Genomic DNA, 26,092 nt, shown 5'->3' on the forward strand with positions numbered 1-26,092 from the left:
CTTGCTGTTGAGTTGTAGGAATTCTTTATATTTTGGTTGTCTTTTATCATGTATATGTAATTACAAATACTTTCTCCCAATGTGTGGCTTGTATTTGCATTTTCTTAACAGTTTCTTTGAAGTTGAAGTATTTTAATATTGATTGTTTAATTTACTTTTATGGTTAGTACTTTAACCATTTTCTTTTTCTTTTTTCTTTTTTTTTCTTTTTGTGACGGAATTTCACTCTTATTGCCCAGGCTGGAGTGCAATGGCAAGATCTCACTCACTGCAGCCTCCGCCTCCCTTGGTTCAAGTGATTCTTCTGCCTCAGCCTCCTGAGTAGCTGGGATTACAGGCATGCACCACCACGCTCAGCTAATTTTTGTATTTTTAGTAGAGACAGGGTTTCACCATGTTGGCCAGCCTGGTCTCGAACTCGCGACCTCAGGTGATCCGCCCGCCTCGGCCTCCCAAAGTGCTGGGATTACAGGCGTGAGCCACCACGCCCGGCTGCTTCAACCATTTTCTTGAAACTTAGTTTGCAAATTTTTTCTCCCTGTGTTTTGTTCTAGAAGTTTTGCCATTTTAGGTTTACGATCCATTTGGAATTCATTTCTGTGTGTGTTCTGAGGTGTCACTAAGTCAAGGTTCATTTATTACATGTGGAATCTAGTCCCAGCACCTACTTTTGAAAAAGCTGTCCTTTCATCATTGAATTATATTGGTACCTTTATGGAAAATTAATTGACCATGTATGAGTGGGTTTATTTTTGAACTCAGTTCCTTTCTATCCTTATGTGGTGCCATACTTTCTTGATTACTGTGGCTTTGAAATGTGCCTTGAAGTGGGTAAATGTAAATTCTTCAACTTTGTTCTTGTTAGAAATTTGTTTTGGCTATTCTAGAATTTTTTGTATTTCCATATACAATTCTGAGGTACTTTGAACAGTTGGACAAAGAGCCTTCTGGGATTTTTGAGTAGGATTGTGTTGGATGTATAGATTCATTCTGACTGTTTGGACATCTTTACAGTATTTTAGCCTTTCAATCCAAGAACACATATATTTCTCCATTTATTTAGGTTTTGTTTTTTAACAGTTTAAAGGTCTTTGCATATCTTTTGTTACAGTTGACTTTTTTGATGCTATTGTAAGTGGTATTTTTTATTTTTATTTTTATTTTTTTTGAGACGCAGTCTCACTTTCACTGCAACCGCCGCCTCCCAGGTTCAAGCGATTCTCCTGCCTCAGCCTCCCTAGTAGCTGGGACTACAGGTGCGTGCCACCACACCCGGCTAATTTTTTGTATTTTTAGTAGAGATGGAGTTTCACTGTGTTATAGCCAGGATAGTCTTGATCTCTGGACAGCATGATCCACCAGCCTCGGCCTCCCAAAGTGCTGGGATTACAGTTGTGAGCCACTGCACCCTGCCAGTGGTTTTTAGTTTTTATTCCAATTGTTTTTTGCTGGTATATAGAATGTGGTTGATTTTTCTATATGAAGCTTGTATCTGCGACTTTGCAAAATTCACTTATTCTAATAAATGTATTTACCACTTTTATTCATTTTAAAAATTGTGCTTTTGGGGGTCTTCTCTAAAATGTTTAATAGAAGTGGTAATGACAGACATCTTTGTCTTGTTCCCGATTTTGTATGGAAAGCAGTCTTTTACTACTAAGTATGATTTTAGTTGTTGCACTTCTTATTTTGTTAAAAATGTGTTATTGTTCATTTATACTTCTAGATATACTACAGCTTAACCATTCTACAGTTAAACTATTTGTTTATATATCTTTTTATATATTTATGGTCCACTGTGATTCTTTTCTGTGAAATTGACATTTGTTTCTCTTGCCTGTTTTTTCTTTTGGGCTATTTATCTTTTTCTTTATGATTTGAGGTAGTTCTTTATGGTTTAGATACTACTTTTGTTTTTCTATTTACAATAGTCCACGTTTACTCTCATGGAATGTGTTCCAAGACCCCCAGTGGATGCCTGAAACTGTGGCTAGTATTGAACCATATATAGAGTATATTTTGAAAGAGACTACATTCACATAACATACTGTATATGTTTTCAAAATATTTGAAATAGTGTACCATATATAGTATGGTTCAATACTATATAGAATATAGTATATATAGTTTTTTCTTACCTATACATACCTGTGATAAAGTTTAATTTATAAATTAGGCACTATATAACTATATAGTACATATAGTTTTTTTCCTATATATAGTATCTACCTGTGATAAAGTTTAATTTATAAATTAGGTAATTTATAAATTAGTAGAGACTAACAACAATAACTAGTAATGAAATAGAACAACTATGATAATATAATTTTGTGTGAATGTAGTCTTTTTCAAAATATCCGATAACTGAGATGGCTGCTGACTACTAAGTGGGTAGTATACACGGTGTGGATATGTTGGACAAAGGGAAGATTCATGTTGTGGGTGGCATGGAGTGAGATTTCATTATGCACAGCACTCAGTCAGAATAGTGCACAATTTAAAACATCGTTTCTGGAACTTTTCATATTTTTGGACTACGCTTGATCATTGGTAACTGAAACTTCAAAAAGTGAAACGAGATAAGGGGAAACTATATGTTTTGCAAATATTTTCTGTTTTCACGATGTCTTTTTATTCTCTTTATGTACTTTCATGAGTAGACATTTTTATTTTTAATTTAGTTTCATATATAATTAGCTTCCTTTAATATTTGAACTTCCATGTCCTGTTTCACGAAGATAGTCTCATTTATTGCCCTCTTAAGTGTTTTCTTAATTTGTCTTCGTTCAGGGTTTAAGTTTCATTCCACTTGGGTTTGATTTTTGCATGTTGTTTGAGTAGATGTCAGAATTTTTCCCCTCTGGAGAACCAGCGACTTTATTGAACAGTTCCTCCTTCCCATTAATACTCTACCTGACAACAGTATGTATACTTTTTAAATTCTTCAGTTGGGACCATTGTAAAGAAAAACAGGTGTCAGGAACTCTCGCCCTTGAATTAAAAAATATATTTTTGAGACAGAGTCTTGCTCTGTTGCCCAGGCTGGAGTGCAGTGGCATAATCATAGCCTGCTTCAGCCTCAAACTCCTGGACCCACACTATCCTCCCTCTTCAGCCTCCCAAGTAGCTGGGACTACAGGTGTGTACCATCCACCCAGCTATTTTTTAGTTTTTTTTAGTTTTTTTGTTTTTTTTTTTGTAGAGATGGGGTCTCGCTCTGTTTCCCAGGCTGGTCTTGAATTCCTGGTGTTAAGCAAACCTTTCACTTTGGCCTTCCAAAGCATTGGCATTACGGGCATGAGCCACTGTGCTCAGCCAAATTAAAATATTTTTATTATGGTTTTACTGAAACTTGTTTAAATATAAACTAGGCATACATTTATTATGTTCTGTTGGGTAGCTCTTATGTAATAAGATGAAAAACCAACTACTAACTTAAAGGTAACCAAAACTACAAAACTGGAGAAATTCAGAATAAAAAGGTTAGCTTAATTTGACAGATGGCAGTGTTTTGCAGAAGCTAATTTGGCATTTGTGGCTTCAACTAAGGAAATCGGTATATGTATTTCAGGATATTGTAATATGTTAAGCTTTTGGGAGTAAATTTTATTTCTTTTGTCAACTATACTGCATTTCTGAATTGATACCTAATTAATAAACATTATTGTAGAGTGAGTGGTATTTTTGGTCTTTTTATTATAAAACTGTAACAGATATGCTCCCAAGTGTGTTTTTCTTTTAAATTTTTTTTTCTTAAGCTATAGCTCAGTAAATGCCGATATTTCCATGTTGAACTGAACAGGTTGTGTGATTTAGTGTACAGCAGGATACACTTGCTGTGAATAAGAGGTAACAATTATAGCTTACCTATAAGTTAGTGCCAAATAAATATTTATCAGAACTTGTGAGTACTTTGCCTTGTGTACATATTTGAGTGCCTGGGCAATCAAGAGAGTGACATACTATGCAGCGTGATAACTGCTTTTGTAGACATTGTGAAATAGTATTCTTATACTGAAGTAATAATTGTATTCTAAGTATTGCTTTATTGCTAGTATGTGTTTCTGCTTATCTGTGGGAATTTTCCAAGGTTTGTCTTTGATTTTCTGATTTCTTTGCAAGCTTTACCTTTGAGAGATTATATATTTTCCGAGTCATATATGTTCATTACTATCAAGTATGTGTATTGAAAATAAGTGTAATGTTACATCTTCACATAAATTCTAGTTTTAGGTTTTCAATTGCATGTGTACATTTCTGCTTAGTCATCATTCAGTATCATGACCGTTCATTTATGTATTCTTTGTTTTAAGCAGACTGAGAAATAGATAACATACAAAAAGCTTTTAAATTGGTAGTGGCTAGAGCCAGAGGTGCACAGATAATACTGAAAGTTAAAGTATTTGTAGGTAGAACTAAGAGGATCTAGGAAGACTAGGAAAGATCTTATAAAGGAGGTAATAGCTGAAATAAACTGTTGAAGATTTGTAGGCAGGTCGAAGTGTTATTCCAAGTAAAGAGAAGTCTATGAGCAAGGGACAAATCTTCAATGATTTAGTGCCTTCTGTTATCTACACATGGTTTTATTTAGCTGAGTGTGATATAATAATAAATATTTGGTCTTTTTCCCTTGTTCCTGGCAGGGAGCCCCTAAAGCCTTTGGAATTTACTCTCTAGTCTGTGCTAATCAGATGAGTGGCGTGGGTCTGGGTGTTTGGGGAGGAGAGGCTGTGTAGCTTCCACTTCAGGGTGGGTACTCTTTACCACTGTGGTTAGAGGGCTAGAACTTTCAACCCCAGTCCAGCATCCGGGGAGGGAAGAGGGGCTGCAGATTGAGCTCAGTCACCAATGGCCAATGATTTAATCAATTATACCTTGATGAAATCTCCAGTGCTGTGTGTGTGTGTGTGTGTGTGTGTGTGTGTATATGTATTTTTTTTTTTTCCCCTTGAGACAGAGTCTCACTCTGTTGCCCAGGCTGGCGTGTAGGAGTGAAGTGGCACAATCTTGGTTCACTGCAACCTCCGTCTCCCTGGTTCAAGCAATTCTTCTGTCAGCCTCCTGAGTAGGCTGGACTACAGGTGCATGCCACCGCGCCTGGCTAATTTTTGTATTTTTAGTAGAGATGGGGTTTCACCATATTGGTCAGGCTGGTCTTGATCTCCTGACCTCAGGTGATCCACCCGCGAAAGGCTCCCAAAGTGCTGGGATTACAGGCATGAACCATTGTGCCCGACCCCTTATATCCTTTTAATAAGTGTTCAGTAAATAGTAGTTCTATGATAATGCTCAGCGTATATGGTTAACTTTTTCCCCTAATTCTTTTTTTTTTGAGATAGAGTCTCGCTCTGTCGCCTAGGCTGGAGTGCTGTGGTGTGATCACGGCTCACTGCAAGCTCCGCCTCCCAGGTTCACACCATTCTCCTACCTCAGCCTCCCCAGTAGCTGGGACTACAGGTGCCCGCCACCACGTCCGGCTAATTTTTTGTATTTTTAGTAGAGATGGGGTTTCACCGTGTTAGCCAGGATGGTCTCAATCTCCTGACCTTGTGATCCGTCTGCCTCCGCCTCCGCCTCCCAAAGTGCTTGGATTACAGGCATGAGCCACCGCGCCTGGCCCTTTTTTTCTCTTAAAACTATAGAATTATATTATTAATACACTGTTAGTATACAGAAATTGTTTTCAAGGAATTTGTTTCAGGGTCCAGTGAGGACAAAGAAAGGACAAAAAGTAGAACAAAGGAGATTTGGTATAAAGAAGTATTGACTAGGAACAGATGATTGGCTGCTAGAGGGTAAAGAGAACTCTAAAGTAAGAAATGAATTTGGGAGAGGCCCTTCAGAAGCCCCAAGACTCTGAGAGATTGGGTTCTTGTTGGAGAGGTTGTGAATGGAGCCCACTGGATGGCAGAGCAGTTTATAGAAGTGCTGTAGCTTGGGACATTCCTGCCAGTAGCTCTTTTGAAGTGGTGGAGAGTATGTGCTTTATCGTATCTAGATGAATGGAGTTTCCAGGAGACCATAGGACATATTATATAAGTAATTAGCATGACCAAAAACTGTGTTTGCTTTAAAGAATTGTGACAAATATAACTGCTAGGAATTATATAGTATTCCAGTTTCAGAGTTCTACTTAGAGCACGTTTATTTTGTTTTATTAGTATAAGGGAGTTTATTTTTGGATTATAAGCTAATTAGGCAAACAAGTACAGAAACTAGAGATGCATAAAGATTTAATTGGACAAGAGAGCTATAATAGGAATCTGATTATTAGCATCAACAGGTTAAATACATATTTTATTTAAACTGCAGACATAGTGATTCAAGGATATGATTTGATTCATAAAAGTTTTGTTTACCTACTTGTTTTCCAGAATATAGGCACTCTAATTTAAAAACAGACTGTGTTCCAAAAGATTTTGCAAGTTGGGTTTTTGGAACTGAAAATACATGTTCCCATAGAAACCATGTTTCCTGGTGGTGTGTTCTTATTTAGAAATGTAACTCTGTGTGAACTTAGCTTATAGTGCTGAGTAACAGTATTTTTTGGGAGAAATACATTTAGAGTTTCTACTCATGATGTATTTATTTTATCTACTAATTAATAGGGATGGGGAATACTCTTTTACATTTTAATTAAAAAAAAATTTTTTAAGACAGAGATTTGCTCTTGTTGCGCAGGTTGGAGTACAGTGGTGCAATCTCAGCTCACTGCAACCTCCGCCTTCTGGGTTCAAGCTATTCTCCTGCCTCAGCCTCCCGATTACAGGGATTACAGGCATGCGCCACCACGCCTGGCTAATTTTGTATTTTCACGCCTGGCTAATTTTGTATTTTTGGTAGAGATGGGGTTTCACCATGTTGGTCAGGATGGTCTCGAACTCCTGACCTCAGGTGATCTGCCTGCCTCGGCCTCGCAAAGTGTTGGGATTACAGGCGTGAGCCACTGCACCCTTTTTTTTTGAGATGGAGTCGCTGTTGCCCAGGCTGGAGTGCAGTGGTGTGATCTCGACTCACTGCAACCTCCACCTCCCGGGTTCAAGCGATTCTCCTGCCTCAGCCTCCTGAGTAGCTGGGACTACAGGCGCCTGCCACCATGCCTGGCTAATTTTTGTATTTTTAGTAGAGGCTGGGTTTCACCATATTGGCCAGGCTGGTCTCGAACTCCTGACCTTGTGATCCACCCATCTTGGCCTCCCAAAGTGCTGGGATTACAGGCGTGAGCCACTGCACCTGGCCCAGATGGGGAATACTCTTAAGGGTCATAAACATGATGCAGATATGGTTGAAAGGTTGGGTGACAGGTAGGAAAAAGGACTCTGTGGCAAGGGAGGATGGAAACCATCATTTATCTAGGACTAACTATATCCATTGTTCTTTGCTAGCTATTTCTCATAAAGTATCTCATTTCTTTTTTCTGGATTACATGAATGCTTAATGTTTTAGCTCTGGAATTCTATAAAAAGTAGGAAGAGACTTAAAATTTAGAATTCTTGGCATTTTTAAGCTTTAATGGAAAGGGTATACCTTCAGATTTATGTGCCCATAGAGGTATATGAGTAATTTATTTTAATGCTAAAGTGCTGTTAATCCAAAAAGATTGAGAAAAACTTCAATCTGTGACAGTAGGATATGCAGCATACCTGAACCATTTGTTACCCCCCAAAAACTTGAAAACCAGGATTAGTTGCCTGGTGAGTAATAAACAACTCTTCAAGAGAATGCAGGTTTTGGTCAGTAGGAGTTTTACTACTTGTCACAAATAAGGAGAATACTTGGAGTATTCTTTAGAGCATTGTTGCCTCTAGGGAAAGTGACAGGGAGGTTTTATGGGGTGATGGAGAGGGGAGAGGGTGTGACATCGCATGTAGAGGAGGGGTCCCAGTGGTGCAGATGCAGTGAGTCACTATGTCAGCAGGTAGGTCACGTGTTATGGTAATGAAGCTCTAGTTCCCCCCAGGGTGCTGACTTTAGCATGATAATGAGGAAAGTTCACTTGGGTTCATCTGCATGTTGCCAGGGTCTGTCAGGAGCTGGCTCCAACTGACTAGGTGAGCTCATTCCTCACAGGGTTTGGGAAAAAACAGGTGGCAAGGTAGGAGGTTGTAAACAGGCCAGTTACTCAAGTTGATTAAATTCCTATAGTCCCGGGGGACCCTCCTTGTCTGCTTACACATTCATGGGACTGTCATATAGATTATTTGCAATAGGGAATTCCAGTAATATTATATTTTATACAAACCTTCAAGTGAGATTGACAGGACCAGAACTGGGAAATTCTAGATGGAATGTAGGAGTGTAGAAAGTTTGCTTAGTAAGTGGGCCTGACTTATGTCATTTAGAAGAATTCTTCAATTTAGAAGAATTAGAAAATGTGCTTATTAGTTGGCCTGATATATGTATGCTTCTCGTTCCTGTATGAGAGGAAAAAAAAAAAAAAAGGCTTCTCTTTACCTTTCTAAGTTCTTTGGCTGGACTAGAAATTAAATTGACAAGAGGCAGATTAACAGGAGAAAACCCATTTTAATTACATAGGTACTTAGAGGAGTCCCACAAAATAAGAGACTTGAAGAAGGGTCACATGATTGAAGCTTATGTAGCATCCAGAGCTACAAAAAGTGATAGGGGTTTGGGGCTTCTGGGAGGGGTGGCAACACAAGTTATGAGAGGGTGGTGGAGGAAATGTGTGGTGAATAAAGGGTGTCTTGTGTAGATAAAAAGTCACTCAAGTAATAAAAGTTGTTGCAACCCTCTTGCTGATACAGATACTTTTTCTAATGTAGATTTCCTTTAAAAATGGATTTTTTTCACAAAAGGACAGTTTCTCAAGGTTACTCTTGTGTCCGCAGTTTCTCAAAATAACTACCTCAAAATATGCCAAAGAAGTATATTTTTGGGTGGCATATTCTAGTCGCCTGCAGTCTTATTTGGAGATGGTGTGTCCTGAGCCCCAGCATTCCCATCTCCAATAATTAGTTAGTGCCTCTTTTCTGTGGATAAGCTTGTCTTGTGATATGGCTTGTTCCATCTCACATCTGCAGGCTCTGCTGTATTCATTTATTCAGTCAATGTTGATTGCTTGCCATGTGCCAGGCATTATATGTATGTACCAGGAGTACAGTGATGAACGAATTATGGTCTCATTGATAACTTTGAAATGATTAACATTTGGTGCCTAGCAGTGCTTTAGTGCACGTGCTTCTGAAGTTTAAGAGTTCTTGTCGTCTTTGGATTTACCTTGTGATTAACCATAGTGTATTATTATAATTTGTGGTGAGTCTCATAGAAGGCACCTACATGTGCAGAGACCTTTGCATTATGAAGGAGAATGGTGTTTTGTAGACCCTGAATGAAAGAGAGGGAAGAGGAATGCCAGGGGGAAAGCAAAGCAAGATAATGCTGGGGACAGAGGTAGGGACTCTAGCATGCAGAGGTCCTTTAAGCTGTGAGGACTATACTATAGGAAAATTCCTCAGACAAGTCATAGAATATTACAGTTGAGGGAAATGAAAGATCCGCTTACAGATTAACAAGAAAAACATGACTCAGGATATTTTTTCTTCTTCTTTGCTTTCTAGCTATTTAGAGACTGGTTTGGACTTACAAACATGAAGGATGTGTTATGTACTTGAAATTCTTGGACAGTGAGTATTAGAGGTTTCTTATGGTAAGAGAACATGAGCTAGAGCAGTGTAGTGTTAGCAGGTAGATGCAGAGGTTTTTGCAAAATCAGATGTGTGTGTGATTACTCACTTTAAAGACAGTATAATGAATTAATCCTGTCATTGACAGGTAACTTTGAAATGCCTACATTTGGTGCTTAGCAGTGCGTGTGATTCTGAAGTTTAAGAATGTCTTTGGAGTTTCTATCAGTTTTTTTTTTCCCTCTGTTCTTAGAAAATTTGGAAGGTTTTTTTAGAGGTCATTCTAAGAGTTGCTCCCCTCGCCTTACACCTATCCCCAAGGATGGAAACCTTTGACTTTCTTTTCCTGAACCAAGTTTCATTTATATTTGGAAATTTAGCTGAAGGAGCCAAGGACTGACTTAATGAGTCACCCACCGCTTAACACAAACTGTTTTTCTCCTTTGTTGTCAGTGGTGCTTTAGTTTTCTTTTACCATTTTATAAGTATTTTACATCAACATAATGGTGGATTTTTGCACTGAGTTTTCATTTTTTATTGAATCTTTAATCTCCAATGTTAGATATCCTAGAGTTGAGAAAATATGGCAAGGACATGGAATTTGAACGACCAAGTTTCAACCCTGTCTCTGCACTTACTAATGTCTTGAAGTCTGTGTTAGCTATGAAATGAGAGTAACTTTCTAGAGGGTGTGTGTGTATGTCTGTATTAAATGAGAGTATGTATTGGAAACATTGGAAACAGTCTGGTATAGGGAAGTTTAAACTTTCACTCTGAAAGTTCGATTAATTGAGTGCTGAAATAAACTGACAGTAAACAGATTAGCAAGAGAAAGTGCATACAAATTTATTGACATGCAAGCATGGGTGGGAGCTACAAAAAAAATATGAGGCTCTAAAAAGGGCCAGATGATTGAAGCCTGAATCCCCTCTTCATAAAGGGAGAAGTGGAGGATGCAGGCAATTTTAGAGGAAGAGTAAATGATTTCAAGGGGAGATGAGTGTGCCTGAAGAGCAGACAATGACCTGGAACAAAATTCTTCTGGGCTCTGGGAGAGATGGTGGCAATTTTTTGGGAAGATGAGGGGCAGAACTGTACTGCAAACAAAAGTTGTCTTTGTTATATAGATAAAGTCTCTGAGGTAAGAAATAGCCCTTAGAAGAATAGTCAAAAGAATAGGTGAAAAGTCTGTCTGGGTATGGTATGCCCAGGGGCATGGCAATTTTTAGTTTTCTTTCCTGCTATAGGAGTTAATCTTCTCTGGTTTATATAGATTCCAGGGAATTATCCAAGACAATTTCGTTCCTTCTGGATGAACGTCCCTCAGTCAGATAAGGGAACTTCAGAGAAAACCTCTCCCTGTGCTTTGGAAGGGAAAACGGGGAGGCAGGAGAATGTTGGAGAGAGACCTTGCTTCTGAGTCCTTTCAATTGCTTTTGTTCAGAGCACTCAGCAAGCCAGAATGCCATACTTTGGGGCATTGTTTTCGTAACCTCAACATTGATATACAGCAAGAGTATGATAAATTCATATTTTCTTTCCTTGTCTTGGGCCAGTGATCCCTTTTTTTGCATCCTCAAAAAGTTATACTGATGTTAAATATGCCCTCTTTACTGAAACAGATTTTAAAAATACCCAGCATTAAGTGGGGTCACCTGAGAAGGGAAAGAATTTCTATGAAACTCTCAGATTTTTAATTTATATTGAAATTACCAATATTTCCTTATACCTGAAGTACATAGTACTGTATTTTGCACATAGTAGACACTTAAGTATGTTATTGTGCAGTAAAAATAACAGGAAGGAATCTGAAGACTTGTAGGTAATCTTGACTTATTTGCTTATTAATTTTTGTGGTGTTTGCAAGTAACTGAATCTCTTTGGACATTGCATCTTGCCCTTTTGGTTTAGCAGTGGGAAGAGGTTGAACCCACCTCCCTATACTTAACTAGAGAAAAAAAATCCATACAAGGAGCATCTCAGAGCCCAGAAGAAGAGCTCTAGATGTGGAAGTGGATTGGATGGGAACCACCTTGGATTTGGAATTGCTGGTCAAGGAGAGGACCATATTTAGGACATTTCCAGTTGAGGATCAGGGCGTATCACAGATCAGAAGTTTCATAAATGGGAAGGTACAAACCTTGAAAAACAGACTAGGGTCTTAATCACAACAGAAATGGCAACAAAACCCCCACGTAATTGCAGGAAATGAAGGTTCAGGGTTTCAAATACAGGAAAAACACAACTGGAAGGTGCCAGTAACAAAGGGAAAAAAACTTTGCAAATGAGGTGGCTTCTCTAACTTAAACTTAGGATTTTTCTCATTGCTCACCTCTTCCCATTTCTCTCTACCTAGGTTTAGCTAAGAAAATTCTTTCACTTTTTTTTTTTCTTTTCCACCTGGCCTTCTCCCCGATCACCAGTTCTTTTCATTGTTTCATTTTCAGTCAAGATTTATGAAAACATGAACCATACTAGAGATACACCTGATTTTTTTCTAGGATATTTGTTTGAATTTATAGTAAAAGATAAAACAGCAAAATAACAGTTTCAAAGACCTTGCTCTTCTCCATAATATACTCAGTATTCTTATTGCACTTTATCAAACCACCATAACAAACCACCTCAAAACCCAGTGGCATACCAAAATATTGTCACTCACACTCACAGATTTGCTGGTTGGCTGGGTTGACTTTTTTCACATGTGCCTCATTCTTCTTAGGCAAGTGGGCTACCAAGTCATGTTCTTCTTAAGTAGGTTGCAGAAGTTCAACTGGGCTAGCCCAGCGATGCAGGTAGTTTCATGTCTGCTTGCATGCTGGCTGCTAACATGCCATTGGTCAAATCCCATCATCCATGACAAAAGGAAATACATCATGTGTGAGGAAGTAAAAGTGGCAAAGAGTATGAATACAGGGATGGGAGAATTGGGAGGCTAGCATAGGCAGTGTAATCTTTTCTGGGATTTATATTCGTGTTTGTATTTTACTTTGTGGTTATTAATTTGTGTATATACTATTTTGTATTCTGCTTTAGCGTAATATGATTTTGTAAGGAAAACTTCTGTATAGATTATATATTTTTCACTTAAATAGTTGTATGTGTAACTGAGACTCTGCTTCTGAGTTGATCTGCATCAAAATCATTTGAAGTGCTTATTAAAATGCAGATCCCTAGACCTTAACCCAGACCCTCTGGAATCAATCTCTGGGGATGAGGCCTGGACATCTTCATTATTAACAAACTCATGGAGTCATCCTTCTGTACATTAAAGTTTGAGAACTACTTTCTTAATGGAAGGACATGCATTTGTATTAGTCTGTTCTCACGCTGCTATAAGGACATACCTGAGACTGAGTGATATGGTTAGGCTTTGTGTCCCCAACCAAATCTCATCTTGAATTGTAGTTCCCATAATCCCCATGTGTCATGGGAGGGACCAGGTGGAAATAATTGAATCATGGGGGCAGTTTCCCCCATCCTGTTCTCATGATAGTGAATAAGTGTCACAAGATCTGATGATTTTATAAAGAGCAGTTCCCCTGAAGATGCTCTCTTGCCTGCCACCATGTAAGATGTGCCTTTGCCCCTCCTTCGCCTTCAGCCGTGATTGTGAGGCCTTCCCAGCCATGTGGAACCATGATTCTGTTAAATCTCTTTCCTTTATAAATTACCCAGTGTATTAGTCTGTTCTCATGCTGCTAATAAAGACATACCTGAGACTGGGTAATTTATAAAGAAAAAGATGTTTAATAGACTCACAGTTCCACATTGTCAGAGGCCTGACAATCATGGCAGAAGGGAAAGGAGAAGCAACAGTGCATCTTACATGGTGGCAGGCAAGAGAGCATGTGCAGGGGAACTTTCCTTTACAAAACCATCAGATCTCATAACACTTACTCACTATCACAAGAAGAGCATGGGAAAAACCCGCCCCCATGATTCAATTACCTTCTACCAGGTCCCTCCCATGACACATGAGGATTATGGGAGCTACAACTCAATGTGAAATTTGGGTGGGGACACAGCCATTTTTTAATTTTTATAATTAATGGCCATCAACACTTGTACAAATGACTGATTTCCTTGGGTACTAAGTAATTTTTCTCTGAGCCATGATTGAATAATTTTCACTTGAGGAAAATAATACTTTATATATGAAATCAGATTTGGAGTGCTGGTAGCAGTGACATTACAGACTTATAAAAATTATAAAGGATTTTATATTAACTAAATGAAGACATTGAATTGAATAAAGATAATTTCTGTAAAACTTTTATGCCTTTAATTCATAATGTTGGGTATTGCATGGCTTAGTCATGATTCCATTGCTATTTATTGGTAATTTTCTAAATGAAGGTAGTATAAACCAAAAAGTATCTTAAGTCTCAATCAATTTAGAAAGTTTATTTTGCCAGGGTTAAGTACGTGCCTGTGACACAGCCTCAGGATGTCCTGACAACATGTGTCTAAGGTGGTTGGGGTACAGCTTGCTTTTATACATTTTAAGGAGACATAATATATCAGTCAATTCATGTAAGATTCACATTGGTTCAATCTGGAAGGGAGGGACAACTCAAGGTCTGGTCACAGGGTGGCTTCCAGGTCATCGGTAGATTTGAATATATTCTGATTGGCAATTGGTTGAGTTATTATCCATAGAAAGGAATGTCTGGGTTAAGATAAGGGGTTGTGGAGACCTAGGTTTTATCATGCAAATGAAGCCTCCAAGTTGCAGGCTTTAGAGAGAGTAGACTGATAATGTTTCTTACCAGACTTAAGGTCTGTGTTTATGTTAATGCTGGAGAGGTATACTGAGGCATGTCTACCCCCCACTTCCAGTCATGGCCTGAACCAGTCTTTCAGGTTAGAGTGCCTTGAAGCTTCAGATTTTATTTTTGGTTTACGGTATAAAAACTGATAGGTTTAAAGATAATTTTATTTTTCTCAATTCGGCTCTGTAAATTTGGCAGTTCTTTTATTCATCCATTTTGATACTTCCTGGCATTTTATATGACTTTGTTTGTGTACTTTATTATGTATTTTATTTTTAGGCAGCTTGGTTATCTCAGCTCTGTAAAAACATTTTTATGGAAGTGAAATTCTTTGGTGGCATGGCAGACACTGCCAATGCCTATCCGATGAACATTCTTTTCTTTTTGACAGCAGAACCCTGATTTCATTTTCACAGCAGCCTTTGCCCACCCCAAAAATTCATTTCCCAATCTCCTTTGCAGCTGTGAGTGGCCATGCAACTGTGTTGTGCTTTGTGAGGCTTTTATAAGTGGAAGTTTGTAGGTGGGGCTTGTTAAGTCTCATTCATTTGGGAGACACCTTTTGTCCTTTGCCCTTCTCTTTATCCTAGAACTTGGACAGGATGATGGAGGAGGAGACCATGCAGTGACAAACATTCTGATGCATGTTCCACATAAAGACTTGATGTTGGGTGTCCCTACTAGGTCTGGACTGCCCATTGTGTCTTCTAAGTTAGAAAAGAAAGACACTCCAGAGTATTGAAGCTGCTGTTTAGTTGGGAATCTGTTACATGTAGCTGAATATAGTTTCTATCTAATACATATGATTTCTGTAAAAGATATTTGGGCTGCAATATCTCTTAAACCTTTCATGTAATTTGTTTAGGACTTTTTAGACTTCTGAAAATACATATTTTATACATAAATTGTCAAGCATGTTTTGAAATGCACATTTTACAATTTGATGTCAACAAAGCTGAATGCAGAACATTTTAAAACTTTTTATTTTGAAATTTCAAATTTAAAGTTGCAAGACTTAGTACACAGAACTTCCATAACTTTTTTTCTCCCCAAACCATTTGATAGTAAGTTGCAGGCATCATGCCCCTTTACCACTTAAATTCTTCAGGATATATTTCCTAATAAAAAAGATACTCTCTTACTATACTGGAGTTATCAAATTCAAGAATTTAATATTAATGAAATGTCATTACTAAGCTGTGCATATTTATATTTCTCCGGTTGTCTCAACAATATCCTGCATAACATTTGGTATGGGATGCAGTCAGCTCCCCCTTTGGCTCACATGCTTCTTTAGTCTCCTTTAGGGTGGAGACTTCACCTGCTTTTCATGGCATAGACATTTTTGAAGATGATAGAATAATTATTTTTCACAGTGTCCTTCAGTTTGGGTTTGTGTGATGCTTCCTCAAGATTAGATTTCGGTTGTACATTTTCGGCAGGGCTATCTCACAGATTATAGAGTGTCAGGAGGCACGCACTGCCATTTTATCCTATTATTGGTAATACTAACTTTGATCTCTTGGTTAAGGCAGTGACTGTCAGGGTTTACACTGTTGTTACATTAGGAAGCTAGTCAGACATGAGCAGGGCAGAAGGGGGCCTCCCCCCCAGGAATGTCAGGCAACCATTAGGCGGTGGTCAGGCTGTTATTAACCGTCTCTCTGAAATAATAATTGGTCGCAGCCGGTGCCAGGGAAAGGCAGTCTCCCAATAGATAGAACCACCTGAAACTGGTGATTAGCAACTTCCTGATAAGATTCCAGGATTTGAGTGAATGGGCTCAAGCATATATGCACTAAGAGGCAAAACGGTGGAGTTTAACTGACATATGACCTTTGTTTAGGAACACCCAACTGGTAAGGGAAAAACGCCTTAAGTGAGCACATGCACAATTTCAGTAAACACACTGTGCGTGCAGCCCCTCCCCAGTGCTGGCAGGCCACTGCACCTGTGGACAGCCATCCTGTAGGAAGAATCGGGGGAGAAGAAATGCAAACCCTGGAAGCATGCCAGTGTATAAAACCCCAAGTCAAAGGTCAGCTGTTCACTTGATCTTTCAAGTTGCCCGCTTGGCCCCCTTCCAAGTGTACTTTACTTCCTTTCATTCCTGCTCTAAAGCTTTTTAATAAACTTTCACTCCTGCTCTAAAAACTTGCCTTGATGTCTCTCTCTGCCTTATGTGCCTTGGTCATATTCTTTCTTCTGAGGAAGCAGGAAGTGAGCTTGCTGTAGACCTGTACGGGTTCGCCACTGTTAACACAATAAAGTTATTCTTTCTCCCTTTATAATTTGTGGAAGAGAATTTAAAATGATGTAACTATTCTGTTCCTGATCAAACTTTCATTCAGTAGTTTTATCATCCATTGAAGATTCCTGACTGAATTATTGCTGAGATAAATGTGAAACATCTTTTTAAAAAAGATTTCAATAGATCCTATTCTATTGACTAGGTTTGCTTTTCCTATCATATCCATTGTGATTTTTTATTTCATGGTACTGTTCTATAGTGTTGGGAACTTCAAGAAATACAGAGATGTAAGGAGGAAGTTGGTTTTTATTTAAGGGCCATCAGGGGAGAGTTTGATAGTGAAATCCTATCTCTCTACCTCTTTTCCCCTCCAGTACAATGCAATCAATTTTATAGGCCAATAGCATATAAAGAACTGAAGCAAATGGGGGCAAATGATCTATTCAATTTAGAATCTTTTATGACAGATTGGACAGTGAAATGATCTTCTTTTTAAAGTAGATCTGAAGATCTCCGTGGTATAATTACCCACCGAGTTATGTCTTGCCGAAAGCATGTCTTTTCCAAAGGTGTTTCTCTCCTTGTGCTTACCATCATGGATAAGGCCCCTTTTCTTGTTAGGTGGCATAAATGAGGGGATGAAGAAAAGGACAGAAACTGCTAATTCAGTAAGACTTATTGGGGAGTAATGTAGAGAAGTTACCTTTTCGAAACATGAGAATGAAATAAGGGTTCTCCACAGCATGATTCATTCTTTCTAAAAAAATGAAGTTGTTTGGCCTTTCTCAAGTTCTTTTTCCTTTTTTACTCTAGTTTACTTTATTCTGTTTTTTGTTTGTTTTGGAAAACCGAAGGTGATTTGTTTTCTTTTCCTAGTATATTTTCAGAGTTGAGAATATAATGATTTTGGGTTTTTCCTCCCTCTAGCACCAGCAGACGTTTTTGAATCAACTGAGAGAAATTACGGGGATTAATGACACCCAGATACTACAGCAAGCCTTGAAGGTATGGCCTCTGTTTTATGATATACAGTTTGTGGTATATGCTCATCTCTAGTGCGTATTATATTTGATAGTTGATTTTTTTTTTTGGTTATACCATGTGGTAGTTTTAGAGATACAGGAATGGACTTTGTAAAGTAAAATCCTCAGTTAACACACTGCAGTTTTGAGGATGTTAGCTTTCAGCAGTCTGATGTCCATGATACCTTAGAGTGACAGATAATCTCTTTCTATATGTGAAATGCTTTTTGTGCAAGATAGTGGGATGCGAATCCTAATTCTAATGGATGGTTTTACTTACGAGCTGTGATTTTAGAGTTTAAATGAGGGTTCAAGGTGGGGTGTATTAGAGGATGAGGTGTAAGAGAAGGGAAAAGTAGAAAATTAATAGAAGGCTGAAAACTTACACTTTTCTTCTCCTGAGAAGCAGAGATATAAATTTGCACCCATTCAGCTAATTACACCCTAAGTTAAACATTCGATTTCAAACTCTTCAGTATGGGCAACAACTAAAATGTATCATTTTGGTCATATCTTAGTTGGACCTTCATTTTCACATCGACATCCAAATGAGTCATATCATATGGATACTCACATTGAAAAAGAGTGAATGAAAGCTATTTAAGAACCAGAACTGTACAGTATTTTAAGCTTATTTGCATATTACTACTATAGGCTGAAAACAATATAGCATTTTTGCCACTGCAGTCATATACACAGCTCCAATCCTTTGGAACTTGATTTCAAGCCTAGAGTTCTTTATTTGTTTTTAGAAATAATCTATTAGATGATTATAATAAAAGTCATTATAACAATAAGTAGTACTGATTAAACATTTAGTACTACCAGGCAGTATTTTAAGTACTGTATGTGGGCTAGCTCATCCTAATAATAAATAACTCTATGAGATAAGTATTAGTTTCATCCCCTTTATGAAAAGATGAGCAACAGAGAGGTTAAAGTAACTTGCCCAGGATCACACAGCCTGTATGTGGAGAAGCTTGGAATAGAAACCAAGGCAGCCTGATCCCAGGTGCCACACTTAATTTATGCTTCTTTTACTAGAAGCTTTGCTTCACCTTATTCCCCCATCAGGAAAATCATGAAATAGTAGTGTTTAGAGCATTAATGCGGGGTGTATGAAGCCACTGTAAGTATTTGGAGAGGAAGCAGAAGTGCTATACCTCAATTTTTATGATTATGACGTTTAGATAATTGCTAGTCCCTTTTTATTCTGATAAATATCATTACTAAATTCCATGTTTGTTTTCAGAAACTGCCTTTTTCATTATGTATTACTGAGTGTGAGACCATAGCCTATCACCTTGCCAGGGTAAATTTGGGGAATTTGCTTTTTTTTTTTTTTTTTTTAACTTAGAAAATATATAGCTCGAATGAAGTCTTATCCACATTTCCTTTGATATAGGTTGTGTGAGCATAGGTATTTTTAATTTTCCAAAATTTTTGTTTCAGTTACCAGTAGCTAGGGGAAAAGAGTATATTTAAACCTTAATTGTTGCCCATTATAAATACTGACGAGAAGTCTACTTTTGGGCACTGTAATGTCATTGATTAATTTCAGTACTTTTAATTTGAGAACATATTTTTAGCTCTAAAAAGTAAATGAACTTCAATTTGTGTAAATTCCTGCTGTGTTGTTTTAAATTATTATATGAGGTAATATATGAAAAACACTTAGCACATTTCTTGGCATATAGTAAGTGCTCAATAAATGTTAGCCATCATTATTGTGCTTTATTTTATTGTTAGATTACTTATTTAACAATAGTGTATCTTACATTTTGGATGAGTCACTTAGGAATCGTCTAATGATCATGACAGATAGCATTTTTGAAAGTGGTGGTGCTTTTGAAACTGCATCCTTACTCCTTTTGTCACTGACTGCTAGAATTGGAATTGGGGTAGGTCTTGGGGACTTTATTCTGCCAGCTGCTCGGTCCTTAAATTTTGGAATCATCCTGATCCTACTTCTGTCATGTCCCACATTTAATAAGATAGCAATAATATTGGATGCTGTCTTCTGCCCTTTCTCTCCTGTAGTCTATTCTTAATACATGGAGTAAACTTTTTAAAATGTAAGTCATACTATGTCATTCCTTTCCAAAACACTCCAGTGGCTTCTTATTACACCCATGTGCATGTCTAAGTTCTTAGGGAACCTACAGAGCCTTTCATGTTTTGGTTTTCTGTTACAAAGATAGCTTCGTTGTGAATATCTGGGTTTCCTATGTTGTTTTGGTTAACTGTTTTAGAGCTAACGTTTTACTTGTTGTCAGTTGTGCAGAGAATATAAAGATGTAACTGGGCAAGTCTCTTCTCATTTTGCTGTTTTAAAAATTCTTATTCTGTCATCTGCTTTCTTCTAAATAAACTTTAGAATAATTTTATTCAGCTATACTTTTGATGAGAACTATGCAAAATGTATGTATTTAATTTGAGCAGGATTGTCATCTTGACAGTATTGAGTATTTCTGTCTAGAGTTCTATGTGTCTTTCCATAATTCCATATTATCAAGCCCTTCAGTACATTTTGCCATTTTCTTCCCATGAGTCCTTGACATTTTGCTTAAGTTTGCCCCTAAGTATGTATCCAGCACCCAGATTAAAAGGAATATCTTTTATTGTCCTTGTTCATAGAAGTACTAATTTTAATACCCATTTTGCACTCTTTCGTATGGCAAGTTCCAGAAGACCTTTTTTAGTTTATTTGTTCAAAAGTATAAGTTTGTGATTCACTTTTATTAAGCAGATAGGAAAGTAATGAAGACTAAGAAATTAGAGATGGATTTTTACATTGTATCAGTAGTTTTAATTAGTAAGAAAGGTATTACTATTGCTATAGTATACTTTATGTATGATGCATTTACACTATAAAATTAGAATCACATATAGATTAATTGCAAATTTAAAGCAATTTTGTTCTAGAGTGTTAGTTATGGAGAATATTGTATAACTTTTTTTGATGGATAAAATTATTTCAAAACACTTGATACTCCTTTCTTGATATTTGAAGGATAGTAATGGAAACTTGGAATTAGCAGTGGCTTTCCTTACTGCGAAGAATGCTAAGACCCCTCAGCAGGAGGAGACAACTTACTACCAAACAGCACTTCCTGGCAATGATAGATATATCAGTGTGGGAAGCCAAGCAGATACAAGTAAGTTTTCTTTCTTTTCTTATTATTTTAATAGAAACATACTGAAAAACTTTTCTTGGTGTAATATATTAATGTTGCTTAAGGAGAGGTAAAGAACCAAAAAAGAACTCTATTAACCTTGGTTCTTTTTAGTGTAGTTGAAAGGAACATACATTATCTTTTTCAGATTTTAAGGAAAAGATTTTATGTAAGTTATATAGTTTTTCACAGAGCATTTCATATAGAATTTATTGTTTTGAAATATGGAATAGCTGCAGATATATTCATAAAAGGAAGAACTAGAATTTTTAATGGGCACAGTTATTTTGCAGATTTTAAGTGCTGGTAGAGGCTTTAGTATTTCTTTTGAGGTTAAAGTATTATTTCTAATTACTGATAGGTTTACTATTTAATAAAATTTCCCTTCCCTTTCCCCCTGCTTCCAAATAAAGCTTTGACAAAGAAGTTTATTATTGTGTAATGAAATTGCCTTTCATCCAAAAGAAAAAAAGAAAAGAAAACTTGGAAAAAGTGTTTTGGAGATACAAATACGTACATGTGGAAGATTCTATGTGGGACTTAAGTTTTTCTTCATAATATGAATACTTTATACTTATGTAGCACACAGTTTTTCAAACTATGTTCAGTTACCTTCATATCTCATTATAGTTTAATAATTGTACTACATAAAAATAGTTACTTTTATGCCTTATGGATTTGCAAAGTTTGATTATTAACATATATTTGGAGAGAATTTCTTATTTTGTTTATAGACATTCTCAAAGTTAGGAAGCAACCAGAAAAGAGTTCGTTTACATAGATGTTTATTAATGTTTATTGATAAAATATTTTAATTTTTAGTTTTCAGGATAATCTTAGTATTTTTGCTACATAGATGATCTTGTGTCAGAGAAAACTAGAATACTCCTGTCTCACTTAGTTAATAGGTGATGGGAGAATGTTTGTAGCATATATAAGGTAGACCTGTTTACTTAACGTCTAAGTTCAAGGCAAGCTGTGACTGGGCCCCCATCCACATTTCTAGCCTCATTTTCCACTGTTTTCCTCCTGTCATTCAACATTGTGATAATACAGAATGGCTTGAAGTTCTCATGTACTCAGTGGTATTTAATTTCTCTGTCTTTACGTGTGCTGTTCCTTCTGTTTGAATGCACTCTGGCCTTTTCCTCCCTAGCCTAATTTGTTCTGGTCTTGAAAGATTTAGCTAAAGAGCTGCTTGCTGGAGAATGTTTTTCCTGGCCTCTAGCTAGGACCAAGTGTTTCTCCAGCATCCAGGGCATGCTTCTGTCTTAATGAATACTCTGTTATTTTGAAATTATTTGCTTGAACATTATTGGTGCTCAAAAAATGTTCACTGAGTTATTTTTGATAATATGTGCAGTAAAGCTCTTTCAAAACCAATGAAAGGGAATGAAGTTGAGAAGCTTGTTGCAAAAAGTTGAAAGAGAAGTGGTATAAAGGTCAGAAAAATGAGTACTTAATAATATTTTGGATATTTCAAAGTTCCAGGACTCGAGGGGAAAAAGAAACTAGATGGGTGATAAAAGGGAAAAGGATAATTTTGACTAAAATGCTCCTGGTTTAAGTGAAGCAAGCAGGAAATTGACTAAACAGGGATCATTGTTGTTAGTTGTGAACTCTTAATAGAGATGGTATACTTGGTGACATGACATAGTATATTTATAGAAAAGGGGAAAATTAGGATTATATGTGTCCTGCACAAAAGAAGATATTTGCTGTGCAAAGTGAGAAAATACTGCATAAGGCAAATGGTTACACCTGTTTAACATTTTAGATAGGGAATAGTGAAAATATTATGGAGGACAAAAAAAAATTTTGAATAGGTTCCCTTAGGGAGAAGGCAGCCTAATTTCAGGAGGCACGTGTCTCATTTGCTGATAATTAAAACTTTTTTTGTGTGTTTGTGGATCCCTTGAAAAATATTCACGAGGTAATTTTATTTTCCACTTGAAATAATGTAGAGAAATGAAGTTTCTGATGTCATCTCAACCGATTGTCATATTGAGTAAATTGCTTGCTGTTGTGGTTTCTTTATCCATAAAACACATAATACGTAATATGTATCAAGTGCTTTCCCTCTAATCAAGGTGCCAATTGAGATAGCGTGTCCATAAAGTTGGTTAGAGATTATTGACAGCAAACAGTTGTAGGAATTTAATGTGGCGATTGTACTATGATAGTATCAAACCAGAAAAAAAAATTAACTGTTGGAGTAACAGTAATACTTTTCCATTAAACATTCCTGCCAGTAGTGTCATAATGCAGTGTTACTGGTTTAAAACTGAGAAAGTGGGGAGATGTCATGCATTTCAGCAGGTATTAAAAAAATACTCTTTAAGTGACTGTGCAGTTACTGTTGAGAAGAAATGAAGTCGTGTATTTTTAATTCTTGGAAGATGTGGTAAAACATGCGGGAAGGAAAGACAAAATAATTACAAATGGATATACATTCAAATGCAGGCCTCTATTTAAAAAAATCTACCTAACTGCTGTAGGAATGTAGAAGAATAGATCAGAGTGTGAGTTTTCAAGGGATTGTTGTAGATGTAAAAACCCTTTTTGAGCACTTTCTCCATTTTGTGTGAAATACATTGTTATTTAAAGGTTGACCACAGTTTCACTTAATTCTTTCAAATATGGCAGGGATTTTTATTTTCAGTTTTTTTCCATTCTTCTTTTTTAGGTATAAAATCTCTTAAAACCAGGGCTAAAGCAGAAACAAAGTCGTGCTAACTTTAAGTGATACACTTGGTTGCAGTGCTGACAAAACGTCTGTCTTCTGAAATAGAAATCTCTAATACCAAATACATATACCTCTTTGTTGATATTAGCTGGAATATCACTGTTTACAATGGACTATTTCTTTTAGAAGGAATAAATTTTTTTTTTTTCTGACTAGAAAAATATAGTTTTTAAACTAATATCACATGGAAGTTATATTTGGGGCATACGGAGAAATTTTTGTTTATGCATACCTGGTGTGTCAGAGGCTAAACTATATTATGTCACTGGATTTGAAAAACAATTTGTGAGCCTTCCTTTAATATTGAAGAAGTAAATATATTTTCACTAGTTAGTAGGACAATTATATGCCTTTTTGGTGTATTTTTTACCTTTCACTTTTGAGAGAAAAAGGAGACATATCAAAGAAATCTTGTGCTCTGCATGAAAAAGAATTTAGAAGTCGTACACCTAATGTCTTTACTTGATTACATTCCATACTGTAATTCTGTTGAATTCTGGAAAAAAGCCCAAATCATTTGTACTATAATTAGCAAACGTACTAGGTAACTTTTTTTATTATTTGGACCTCCTGTCCAGATCAAATATTATAGATTGTCAAATGAGTGCCTGTTGTCCCTGGCTTAAATTGAGAATAAAATTTTTTTGGAGTTTTGCTGTCAAAAACACAAATGAAAATGAGACCAGGACACGATACCCGGTATTGAGCATTGTAGGTGTGATTAATAGTCAGAGGAGAGATTCTGCCAAGTTTTTGTGTCATGGCAAACTCTGTCATAGACATGACCATACAGCGCTTTTGCCCAATTGGAAGTCTAATAGTAATACTTTTTATTTTGTGACCATTAAATTCCTTCGAACATTTTTAAAACAGGAAAAAAACAGTATATGCTCTCCAGAACAAGATGTGCTACAATTGAGCGATCAAAAGATAAGAGGGATTTGGGTAGGTAATTTTAACACAGAAAGTAATGCCACATATTGACTCAAGTTTTAGAGAAATTGGTATAAGACTTGAAATGAGTGATAGGTGGTAAGACTCTTCAAAAATTTATAAGCCGGGTTTTTTTTTTTTTTTTCTAAAACACCTTGAATTTGAAAAGATGACATAGAAAGGGAGAAAAACCTTGAGGTTCTATCCTAGAATTCTAGTTATGGCTATCTTGCTTGGCCACAGTAATAGTGATTTAAACTGTGATAAATAGATCCAATTCTAGTGCTTTTATTCTTAGGATAATTCTCTTATGCTAAACAGTTTAGGATTTTGTTAATTGAACACTGATACTTTTCCCATTGCCCAAGTAACTTCAGTTTTTCCCTAGAAATTTCTAATATGTAAAACGATTTTTGATGACTCACAGGAAGTCAAGATGAAGCCTAAAAACTGAAATGCTAAATGGTGTGAAAATTAGTTCCAACTGATAGGTGCAATTAGGAGCTTCAAATTGATTAGATGCATTTTATTAGATATGAGCTGTAGAATGACTTGTATAACTTGATGAATTTTCTTTAGTTTTGGGTTAGAATGATAGCCATGGTCTTTGTACTTTTGTTGACTAACATGGGAGATTAATTTTACTTTTTTTCACAATAAAAATTGAAAAACATAGTAGAATTAATGACAAAACTCTGGAATGACTCCCTTACTACTCATTTTCCTTGCTTACCACTGCTGCCACTGTGATTTTAGCAGCTATTATTAAAAACAGAACTAGACCATTTAAAGCTGAGCTGTTCAATATAGTTGCCACTAGTCACACATGGCAATTAAAATGAAATAATATTGAAATTCAGTTTCTCAGTTGCACTTTAAATGTTTAATTCTGGTGGCTACCAGATGAGTGTGCATGATGCTACATTTCCATTATCACAGAAAGTTCTAATTTACAACACTCTGTTAAGAGAATCTGAGTTTAACAGTGAGAATATTGGAAGAGTAGGAACATCTGAAGGAAGCTGAAAGCAAGGGAAAATGGGAGAGTGGAGTGGGAAACAATTTATATTGTTATGTCTTCTGGCTTTTAAGATTCTTGCAACATGATACCTTACTATGCTGTCTGCCCTTTCACTTGAAAAAATTTTGAATATATAAAAGATATGTTCTCATCTTCTAATTAGTGCCATTATGAAGATGACTCACCAGTTTTTATCTCTATTCTGTATTTCTTTAACAAATATTTATTGTCTAATATGTAGCAAGTACTTTTATAGACCATTAAGAAAGCATGCAGAGCCTCAGTTTACATAGAGGAAAGACAGTACGCAGTAAACAAACAGTATCAGATAGTAATAAGTAGTTCATGAAGAACAGTAGACCTGGATATAGACAAAGTGATGGGGGTGTGCTTGTGGGCTGGGCATAGGATAATATGTGATTTTAGGTAGTGTGGAAGAGCTCATATTTGAGGAACAGTAGACCTGGACATAGACAAACAAGTGATGGGGGTGTGCTTGTCTGCTGGGCATAGGATAATATGTG

General features: G+C 36.7%; 1 protein-coding gene across 13 annotated transcripts in view; it reads left to right on the forward strand.

Annotated features, from left to right (window-relative positions):
• USP25 (ubiquitin specific peptidase 25) overlaps positions 1-26,092 on the forward strand; it is a 147,567-nt gene that overhangs the window by 14,964 nt on the left and 106,511 nt on the right. For 12 of the 13 annotated variants that reach the window (XM_063803629.1, XM_009443720.5, XM_531393.8 and 9 more), the window contains exons 2-3: positions 17,598-17,675; positions 20,706-20,850. Coding sequence is in view for 6 of the 13 variants with exons in the window: in XM_009443720.5 (XP_009441995.1) it covers positions 17,598-17,675; positions 20,706-20,850 (223 nt within the window). In the remaining 7 variants the exon portion in view is untranslated. The remainder of the gene's footprint in view (positions 1-17,597; positions 17,676-20,705; positions 20,851-26,092) is intronic. The other variant, XM_063803627.1, reaches the window with a different exon arrangement.

This window comes from Pan troglodytes, chromosome 22 (genome assembly GCF_028858775.2).
Source record: "Pan troglodytes isolate AG18354 chromosome 22, NHGRI_mPanTro3-v2.0_pri, whole genome shotgun sequence".
Lineage (NCBI taxonomy): Eukaryota > Metazoa > Chordata > Mammalia > Primates > Hominidae > Pan > Pan troglodytes.